Source organism: Polypterus senegalus, chromosome 4, assembly GCF_016835505.1.
Source record: "Polypterus senegalus isolate Bchr_013 chromosome 4, ASM1683550v1, whole genome shotgun sequence".
Taxonomy (NCBI): domain Eukaryota; kingdom Metazoa; phylum Chordata; class Cladistia; order Polypteriformes; family Polypteridae; genus Polypterus; species Polypterus senegalus.
The window spans coordinates 71,321,162-71,332,660 of record NC_053157.1 but is presented as its reverse complement, the minus strand read 5'-3'; the positions used below and the strand labels follow the sequence as shown (position 1 = coordinate 71,332,660).

Below are 11,499 nucleotides of genomic sequence, written 5' to 3'. Positions count from 1 at the left end.
AGCGGCAATGAAGGGATCAATGCGAAGGTAGCCTTTCAGCATTTTTACAGGAGCGTCCCTATCTTCTAAGCAAACAGCCTCTGTGCAAAAGCCCTCTGCTCACATCTCCTCCGTCAAGCGCAGAGAACGTCAGAGAGAGAGAGAGAGCGCAAGATTAAAGCAAACAATCAAAAAATCAATAAGTGTGCTTTTGGACGCACCTCGATAAAGCGGCATTTCTTAGAGGATCGTCCGTATCCACTAGGCAAACAGCTTCTGTGCAAACAGCACCTCTGCTCACACCCCCTCCGTCAGGCACAGAGAATGTCAGAGTGGGTGAGATACGTAGAGGCAGAGACAAGCAAACAATCGAGCACCGCGCAGGAGGCATATCTTATAGCATTGAGGAGTTTTAGTTAATATGTAATACGTGCTCTGATTGGGTAGCTTCTAAGCCATCTGCCAATAGCGTCCCTTGTATGAAATCAACTGGGCAAACAAACTGAGGAAGCATGTACCATAAATTAAAAGACCCATTGTCCGCAGAAATCCATGAATCAGCGAAAAATCCGCAATATACATTTACATATGCTTACATATAAAATCCACGATAGAGCAAAACCGCGAAAATCAAAGCGCGATACAGCAAGGGATCACTGCATATATTTATTTCTTCTGACTTGCTTTTATCATTATAAACATATCTCTGAAGAAAATCTTTGCTTCTTTAAAATGAACAGATTTGGCAATTTGTTTTCATATTTCGACTGGTATCCCTCAGATACTATTTTAACATCCAAGAAGATGCATGGCATTACTTTAATTTTATTAAAAATGCTTCATTTAAGAACACAATTTCCCATGACAAATGAATATTGCCATGATTAAAAAATATTGACCTGAAAAATACCAGATTTTTCACCACGCTATTTTATATTTCCCTCTTTTGCCTCATCCCAACATGTAGTGTATTCTTATGTGCCTAAATCTCAATTCAGTAATCAAACAATCCAATTACACACAATAATCTCAATCCAATAATCAAATAATCCAATTACACATATTTACAATACTTTATTTGAGTTTACAGACACTCTTAGCATTTCTTAATGATTAATTTTTCAACAAGTTAGTTATCTTTATGTTAACAGTAATGATATAGTGATAAATGTTCCATGAAGTTACAGATTGATTAACATCCAATGCCTGATATTTATTTAATTTAGCTGGTTTCTTTGTCAAGCACAATTTCACTCTTAAAATTATGCCAGGTCTGTGCAAAGTTAACAGCAAAACTTAATCTTCAGCATCTTTAGATTGCTTATGCACCATTATGCATGAAACGTCTGGAGGAGGAATTGCTGCTAAGACACATCTGCAAAGAAAACAGAACAAAGCAGAAAAGTTATTTGTGGAATAACTAGACATAATGGAAGTAAACAGCTAACAGAATGAAGTAAACAACAACAGCAGCATGTATTTATATAGCATGTTTTCATACAAATGATGTAGCTCAAAGTGATGAACAAGATGAAGAAAAATATCAAAATAAGGTTAGGTAATACTAAGTAACAAAGAATAAAGTAAGGTCTGATGGCCAGGAGGACAGAAAAAACAACAAAAAAAACTCCACGAGCTGGAGAAAAAAAACCCAAAAACCTCTGCAGTGGTTGTGACACCACAAGACCACCCAGCCCCCTCTAGGCCTTCTACCTAACATAAATGGTCTCAATCAGTTCTCATGGTTTTCAGGCTTCACATGGAAAAATTAGATGATGATGGTCATGTGGACCTCTGGCCTTCAATCCATTGATGTAGGGACTGTCCTATCATTCCCATCTATCATTTTTCCATGACAGCATATTCCACAGCTAATAAAAATTATGTGATTATCAGACAAGGGAAGGATGACCATAGCAGAAACCCAGAGTACCAAAGGAAGAGGGAGAAAACAAATAGAATACTTTTTGCTTGTTTATTAAGGCACTTTTACTTTTACCTGTAAATTCACTCTTTATCACCTTTTTCAAACTATTTCTTCAAATGGAGAATCTTTGCCAAACTGAATTGACACTAAGCCTACTTTAAGCTTACAGTTTTTAACCCTACTGACCCAGCTAATTCACAGTTTAAAGCAGTGGTGGAATCTAACAATCTGTATCATTTGTTTCTTTTTTTAATGCCCCGCTTGGGGTTAACTCATGCCATGATGCCACATGACATCCCTTTTTACTAAGGCAATATCTTACAGAACCTAAAGCAATTAAACACGTATACTACTGTGTCAAAGTGTTATTTTACATGTGCTATTAACTTATTGAAATATATTTTACACTATGGATTTTATTTTTGAAGTAGCCCCACACGTCTTAATGATTGTACAATGAGCAGTATATCTTATAGAAATAAAAGTATTTTTTTCTTTCCTTCGATCCATCTAGCTTCTGAGCCTGCTTTTTGAATTGCAGGTTTGCCAAATGCTAGAGTTGATCTTCACAAGAATAAGGCCTGAATTTCTCAACATCTCATAAATGGCTAAATTAGAGTCACCTATTGACAAAGTAGGAACCTTACTGCCAGGATTTCTTAGAAAGCAATACTATTAAATGAACCTCCAGTTCACAAGTAATATTTTGTAGTTTCTAATCTACAGAACAAGTTCAATATATTATAAGGCGACTCATTACCAGTACATTTTATATTATTAAAAAGAGTTGCTTTCCCATTCCGGTCAAGGCTTACCCTCATATTTGTTTCTGTTAACTTAGGTCTTTACTCATTGAATGGGCCTCATTTCTAACATGTACTATATAATGACATTTAAGTCTTCCCCCGTATAAGTCAGGGCTTGATTTTACAGTATAATTTCCAGTATTTTATAATGTCAGTTGTATAAGTCGAATGCGGAAAACTTCAAGCTATTGGTCCAAGAGATTATGATATGCTAATGCCCACCTAAGAGAGTAACCATGGAGCACACTGCCTTTTTTTTCTATGTATTGTGCCTACGTGACCACACGGTAATACCGTTTGCGCTGTTTTGTGTTCTTTGTATCTCACACCCTCATAGACCTTTATCGTAAGAGCATCCTTCGATCAGAAGAAAATATGAAGCTGGTTTTAACTTAAAAGTCATTGAAGTCACAAAAGAAATTGGTAACTGTGCTGCTGCAACCAAATTCGATGGGTCTGAGAAACTGGTGCGAGTTAGGAGGAGGCAAGAAGATGTAGGTAAAAAAAAAAATTAAGTGTCGTATTTTTGAATGGGCGTATAACTCGGGGTCTGATTTTATGATCGATTTTTCGGGTTTCAAGACCCAACTTATACGTGAGTATATATGGTAAATGCTCATCAAAGGCCCCTTTTACATTATATTTTATTTGTTATCATTTTAAGCAGGAAACTGATTAAAGTGTGGAAGGTTCAGTAGCAAATCTAATCTGGCCCTGTATGAGTCAAAGTGGTCAGCTAGTGTCACACTCAGTGTAGTTTACTACCTTGTTCCCTGTGTTAATAGGACAGACACCAGTTCCCATGTGTCTGATGTTGGTCAGAAAACATATGGATGATTAAAAAATCTCCTGTTTGAAACAATGGCTTAATGATGGATTACTTGGCTTAGAACATAAACCAATATACAGTATGTCTAAATAAACAGTCATTAAATGCTGACCTGTGTATTAAGCAGTTATTTTAATACAGAAAACTGCACACACTTTGCTTGGGGAAATCAGGGCCATCAGAAAGTAGATTATGTATTGAAGAAAACACTTTTAAAAATCATATAATATTTAAGTGACACAAAGCAGTATGTTTGTGTTGTAGCTGACTGTTCAGACTCAGAGATCCAGAGTCATGGGATTAAAACCTGGCCCTCTTTCAGTGAAATGTATATATTCTTCCCGTCACTCTAAACGTTTTCATACCAAAGACAGTTGTATTAGGAAGCAGGTGACTAAATTAGCCTGGAGCGACAATGGATGTGTGCTGATCAAAATTAGTTCTTGGATTATGGACAGTGCTGTTGGGTTAGATGCAGCCTTCCGTCATCTTGAATTGGAAAAAACAGGTTGTGTAACAAAATCACACATTTTTAAGTAATCTACTAATGAATTACATTTGTTTGACATTTGTTTGCTTTTAAAAAGTATGAATAAAAAGTCACCAGCATTACAATTATATTACAAAAAGATTTTTTGTGCGAAATCTTTGTCTAATGACTGCAGTGCCATTGTAGAGAAAGCATTACATGTGAGTTCATAAACACTCATCTGTGTCCTCTTGTTTAAGCAGTTGTGATGGAGTGACCTGCATGTATCTTTTTGTTGGGACCCAAGAAGGCTTGCAATCTGCATGAAACCCTGGTCATATTGGGCAGAGCAAAGGGGTAATGTTAAAGAAAAAATCAAACCTTCTTCACTGTATTTACATTACATACGCAAATTCACTTCATCCATTTCAGGTTCATGTTGGTGGGGTTGGGTGCTAGGGCCTAGTTTGGCAGCACTAAGCACAAGGTTGGAAACAGCACTTGGACATGACAGGGCCCACTCAACCACACATCTCCACTCACACAGTCACCAATTAAAATTCCCTGTACTGTATGTCTTTGAGGATGTGGAACAAAAAACTACAGTACCCATAGGGTAACTCACACAGACAAAGGAAGAACATAAAAACCACAAAGACAACAACTGGGCATTGCATTCAAACCCAGAACGCTGCATGTATAAATCATCAGTTCTAACAGTGCTACCATGCCACTCCACTATTATAAACCTGCCAAAAGCAATTTGTAAGTCTGCATGTTTTAAATTTATGTTTACATGTGTAATTAAATATTTATAAAAATTTACCTTTAAGCCATTTTTTGCTGTTTTCCAGTTACTGTGGAATGTAGTTTTAATGAAGGCATTTGTTTTTCGCTTGGAGCTTGAACTAACTTATTCCACACATAGGAGCGTTTCATTTTAGATGTTGAAGGAGGTGTTTTGGGTGACTTCAACATTCCAAGTGATATAACTGGATACCCTGAATCCACAGGGAAGCCATACTCTTCATTGCCATAGACTGGCCCATCTAAGTCACCACGTGAATCAGGAAAAATAAATATAGGAGCGCCTGGAGCTGGGGGAGATGGTGCAGGAAATAAATGGGCAGCATCAGTAAAATCTGGACCTGCTGGACTAGCTTCAGGACCTGATGGTGGGGGAAAAATAAATATTGTCGGAGCTGGAGCAGGAATGGGAGCAGGTACTGGGCTTGGGGATGGAGCTAAGCCAGAGAAGGGACATGGAGATGCTGATACTGGAGACAGTGTTTCTCCTTCAGATGGGTCTGAGGTAGATGGTGTTAGAACAGGAGCTGGTGGTGGAAAAACAAATACAGGAGCAATGGGAAATAAGGGATCTGTACCAGAGGCATCTCCTTCTCCTGATGGTGCTGGAGGGACAGGTGGGGGAACTGGATCTTCTGGTAAAGGACTAGGTGGTGGAAATATGAAAACAGAAGGGGCAGGAGCAGGGGCAGGGGCTGGTGGAGGCAAAAATGAAGGAATACCTGCAGCCCCCGTGGAAGGAGCAGGTGCCAGTGCAGGTGGTGGTGGTGGTGGTGCTGGTGCAGGAGGAAAAATAAATATTGGTGGTGGTGGAGGAGGAGGAGGAGGAGGAGGAGGAGATGGTGGGGGTTGTGGTGGTGGTTGTATTGCAGGAGGAAATGCTTGTCCTGGAATCTGGCCATTGAGTCCATTGGCATCTTTTTCAGTTGGTGGGTATATGACAATAACAGGGGCTGGGGCTGGGGCTGGTGAAGGGGCTGGAGTTGGTGCTGCTATTGGTTGACGAGGCCCATCTGAGAATCGTCCAGATTCTGGTGGAATAAAAGGAAATATGAAAATAGGAGCAGGGGGTGGTGCAGGTATAGGCACCTGTGCTACTGGTTGTACAGGACCACTGCCACCACCAGAAAAGACAGAGCCACCTGGACCAAATCCAGGTGCAGGACCAAATCCAGGTGCTGGACCAGTTCCAGGCCCTGGACCAATTGCCTGTCCAAAAAGAGGACCTGTTCCAGTCCCGGGTCCTGGCCCTAACCCATTTATTCCAGGCCTAGATCCACGTGCAGCCCCATTGCCTCCAGAGCCTCCACCTGCTCTTGATATAACAGTAGGTGGTAAAAATATAATTGATGGTGGTGAAGGACGAGGTGGGGCTGGTGCTTGAGGAAGAACAATAATTTGGGGACTCTGCTGTGCTGGCAGAGAAACAGGGGCAGGAGCAGGTCTTATAGCAGGAGCAGTGGGTGGAGCAGGTCTTGGTACTGGCATGGGCACGGGCACTGGTACTGGCACAGGTATTGGTGCGGGGGAAGGAGGCGATGCAGGAGACGTTCCTCCAATCCCTGAACTGGGTGTGCCTCCTGGTAATGGAATACCGCCACGAGTGGAGGGGCCTGAAGATCTGGGTGATATTACAATTACAGGAGGAACTGCTGGTCTGGGTACAGGCACTGGAGGGTAAGTGGGCCATCTAGGATATACTAATGGTGGAAGCCTGGGTTGATACCTTGGGTAGAAAAGTGGATATGCATGCCTTGGAGCAAACTGTGCTGAAGGTTTTTTAATTTGTTCACCATTTTGAATAAACTGTAAAAACAAAGTATAAAAACACAAATCAGAGTAAGGAAAAAAAAAACTCTTAAAATTTTATTTCATTATAAGAATGCTGTGAAATATTAATTGTCTCTTGACTATATATCTATTGATACATGCATACATTCTCAGATCTGGCTAATCCAGTTCAGGATAGGAAGTGGAAAGGAGACAAACTTAGCAGCTCTAACTACTAGGTTGACACAACCCTGGACAAGATAGCAGTAGGTTCACATGGCCCACCTCTCATAGACCCATGCTCTCACTCACACTAGGGGCAATTTAGGTTTGTCAGCAACTGGAGAAGAAGTTCAGACTCCACATGGACAACGACTGGGCACAAGATTTGAATCCAGTGTGCTGGATCCATTTGGTTCAGAAAAATTAAATGAAAACCATGTATGATATACTTATAACAGATTGGTTATAAAAATGGTGCAGTTATTAACTCAAAGAATGAACCAGAAAGACAGCATAAAGCACAACTCAAAAATCAAAACACTTAATTATACGGGCTGCTTTCCTCCATCCTGTGTGTAGGGTGTCTTTTTGCCTTTCTTCTACATATTTCGTTTGACCCTGGCCTCTCTTTCTCCCTGCAGTTAAGAATTGACCAGAAATTCTACACTGTCTACACACTCAGATAGGTTCAGGTCTTCAGATGCCTTTAATCCCCATTCCGCAATTATTTTTGATCAATTCCTGGAATCTTTTGTGGGATCTGGGGTACACCAACATTCCTTCTAGGCTAGGTCCAGCACCTAGTGCACCCTGGTTTTCCTGCAACCATGAGCCTTTAGGAAGAGGACAGATCTCTCAGGCACCTGTGATGCTGCCAGCTGTAATGATGGAACAGGACAGCAAGATCCCATTTTGCTTTCTGGTGGCATGTCCCCTTTAGTAACCAGGAGGGGTTGCCTATTTGAAGAAAATCAGTCATCCTGACAGTTAGTGATCTCTCAATTCATTAGAACCTTCCACACAGACCACCGTTTTTCAATCTATGTAGAAGTGTCCCTGCCTGTTACCCTTCTAGAACACGCAATACCTAGAGTGTACCTCCACCTAGTGGGCCTTGTTCTACTACAATCTATCTCAAATGCAGTATCTTTTTCTTTTTCTTGGAAACCACCCTTTAGATCTATCACTACTTTAAAACAACCTGATGGTGCCTTGCCCTGGCAACCACTTAGCAGCTTGGGCACTTCCTCACAGGGTATAAATTAAAGAAAATATAACCTGCATGCAACACCACACATAATTTCTGCACCGCTGTGAGCTGACAACAGCTGCATTTATATGTCTGCTTAACTAAGTCACTCTGTTGAGACTATGATTTTTGTCAAAACTATTTATATAAAATTAAATACAATTATTTACAAGTAAATGAAGATACAGCATTATAATTCAACTTACTGGAATGCAACAGCCCGCATGAAAACTGTAGAGAACCAAAAGTGTAATCTTCATTTTTAAAGGAATTTCTGCAATCATTTCAAAGATAAAAAATTAAAATTGTACTACAATGCTTAAAATATATTTATGAATACATACAGAACTTTTAAATTATTAGGTTAAATGTGCATGATTCCTCAGATGTATTGCATGCATGAAACAGTATATCCCTATGTTTTTTCTGAGGAAAACAAGAAGAATCTGAATCTGAAAGCAATCCAATAGTTATAACAAAATTAATACAGCTAATTACTATTATTATTACTAGTATTATTTACAGATTATAGGAAGGATAAAACTATAGCCCAGTAATTTTTGAAAATGTTTCACTTACCTTAATGCATTGAATGGTGATTCATTTCTATGCTTTAAAAGTGTTCGCTGTTCTTCAGTATTCTCCTCTACATTAAAAATGTCAGTGAGCCAATGAATTTAAGGTAAGTGAGGGTGGAAAAGTAACCAATCAACTTCTCTGAGGTTCAGAACTATTACTAATTTTGCAAGCACATTTATACTACACCACTACTAATTACACTCTTTATGATCTAATATTTTGCAAAATTATCATGCAGGACTCCAGAGGTGCCTTACCACAGTCTTGTGGCAAAATTAAAACCGGTTGAAGAAGTAAATGTGTTTTTACGTGAGCAAAAATAAATACAAACAATTCTCCTGTTATGAGTGCCCTGAATCATAATATTGAAGTTCTAGATTTTACTGGATAACATTTTCGCAACAAAATATCAAAATAACTCTCTCAGACACACTTAATCCATTTGAAGTTCATGTGGTTGGAAGTCATTCTACACTGGGAACAAGACAGTGAAAACTCAAGGAGCACTCAAGTGCAAGGGTCCCGTATAAAGTAGTCAGTTAACCTATCCTACACCTTCTTAGGAATGTGAAAGGAAACTTAAAATACCAGGAAAATCTACACAGACACAGGGAAAACATGAAAACTCAATATAGACAACTACTAGGAATGGGAGTTGAACACGGGGTGGTGGATCTGTGAAGTAGCAGAACTAACTACTGTGCCACCCTACAACCAACTAACATTATCAAATGTCATTAAATTGCAATTTTTCTCTTTGGGATATTCATAAATAATTAATTTTATTTGTTTTGCTCTTTCAATCTACAAGTGCAAAAATTGCAAAGTAACAGGAATCTCCCCCTACAGCAGTGCTTCTCAATTATTTTCTGTCATGCCCCCCTAGGAAGAAGAAAACATCTCGCACCCCCCGCACGACTATAAATAGTATCATTTATCTATAAAATTGTTATAAGTACACCTCTGCATAACACTGTATCCTTATTAACGTATAAGAGAATAAAAAAGAAAGAAATAAGGACCAATTTACAACAAAGAATAGCTTTATTAAATGTTTCAGAAAAGATTTAAAGTGCATTCTAAATTCAAAAAAAATTTAAAAGAAAAATAAAAAAGCATGTTCCCGGATGTCAAACGTGCCCCCCTTGACGGAGGCGTGCCCCACTATTTGAGAAGCACTGCCCTACAGCAACAAATAACTGAGTGTGCATCATTCTGAGGCTTGTTTTTCTTTACAAGCCCTTCCTGCTCCTCCAGTACATTGTTAATTTCACCTTGCTTCAAGTATAAGAAGTAAAGTGGTTCAGTCTCATGCTGATGCCTCATGGCTTCATTCATGGCTTCATTCCCGGCTTTGCAGGTTTGAATCTTGGTCATACACTTGAATGTTCTCTCTACATCTGCATGAGGTTTTTGTTACAGGACTCCAGTTTTCATCAAAGATTTTAATAACTGGGTCTAAACTGGTCCTGTGCAGTGCCCCATGGTTGGGTCCTACCTTATTAGCTTTGTAGCAACCCTAAATTAAATTAATATGAATTATGTTACCATGAGATGCTGCCTTAAAACTGAATATACTGTACTGATGTTACCAACCTTCAGAAAAGCTGCAGCCTCTTAAGGTCAACTTTGGTCATCACATAAATTCAGGCTAAACTGTCAGTATAGTAGCAGAAATTTGAGCACAAGCAATGAGTTCTGAGTCTAAACAGGGTATTGCAAGTCAAAGAAAATTTCCAATTTCATAAAAAGTTAAATATGAGGAGAAAATATTGGTTTATTTTTAGTAATCTGTAGTAGTAATAATATAATCATGTTTACTGACTACATTGAAATTCTTACTTGATGTCCGAAAAACATACAACGTATTGCCAGGATTCTCGATTTAGAAGAGTAAGCTGGTAGATTAGCTTTGCAATGTCAGATAATAAGAATCCAGTATGGTATTCTGTATTACTATAACATGTAACACTACTATACAGTTTTTGTTTTTTGCCTTGGGCAGCTTTAGTGAAAGAAAATATTAATCTATCCATCTTTCCATTCTTGAAACCAGTTCAGGGTCACAAAAGACGCATGTCTGTGCGCAGTATCTGAAACTGCAAGGTAAAGTTTCTATACAGTTGCAGCACTGTAACACTAAGACTCAAAGTCTGAGTTGTTAATACTAAAAATATATTTAGGGACTCTGCATCAGATCTGAAAAAGTATGCAAACAACAAAACTCATCAAAAAACATGTTTAATGACTTTGGCACAAAATAACATGAAAATAATGTAGATATTTGAAACTGCAGATCACCAATGGCATCAAGAATTTAATTGAGCAATTACTTTTATGTATTTATAAAAATCCTCTTGGCTCCTTAATACCAACAGCAATACGTCTACATAATGTCTCATTGGCACTGTGACAGCCAAGTCAGAAGCTTTCTTTCTTTATAATTTTCTTGCTTTGTAGTCATTCTGGTGTGTATTCATACCTTAGTGTATGTGTGTGTGTGTATTTACTTAAAGAGCTTCTATAAAAATCCAAATTTCCCCTTGGGGACAAATAAAGTTCTGTCTATCTTAGTTTTGTCTTCACTATCCATACCAGCTTTTGGACTTCAGTACTTACACCAAAATGGTTTCAAAGCAAATAAAGGATAATTCCAAAACCCTTCATCTTACTCCAGTCTCCCTGATGTGCGGCGCCACTGAGCTGCACTACGGTCCACTCACCACTTTTCCTCTTGAAGCTGTAAAGTCCAGATCACCTCAAAGCAATAAGGAGGGGCAGTGTAGGAGGTCCTCTGTGAAGTCCTGATCATGTTGAAAAAATGGAGAGGAGGGGATTCCACTGTGAACTTCAGTTATGATCGTGTCGAAGCCTGTTCTTTTGTTTCATGAAGACTATAAAAATGGACGTTTTTCAACAACTGCAATAGCACATGTTGAAAAAAGGAGGGTTGTGCGGGGGATTGAGAGGAAAGGAGATGTTTACTACAAGTATCAAAATTTGGAAATGCTAGTACTACACTGTTTTAAAATTCCTTTTTCTGGTATTTTGCCAGTACTGGTGTAGCTATCTAAAATCCAA

At 38.8% G+C, this 11,499-nt stretch overlaps 1 protein-coding gene across 1 annotated transcript; it reads right to left on the bottom strand.

Moving 5' to 3' along the window:
• Window positions 1-1,055: 1,055 nt before the first annotated feature.
• Window positions 1,056-8,666, bottom strand: LOC120527438 (vegetative cell wall protein gp1-like). Its single transcript, XM_039750848.1, has 4 exons — window positions 8,419-8,666; window positions 8,046-8,113; window positions 4,837-6,623; window positions 1,056-1,354 (listed from the first exon to the last, which is right to left on the bottom strand). Exons 2-3 carry the CDS (start codon window positions 8,097-8,099, stop codon window positions 4,839-4,841), a joined length of 1,839 nt encoding a protein of 612 aa, XP_039606782.1. The 5' UTR covers window positions 8,100-8,113; window positions 8,419-8,666; the 3' UTR covers window positions 1,056-1,354; window positions 4,837-4,838.
• Window positions 8,667-11,499: the final 2,833 nt, after the last annotated feature.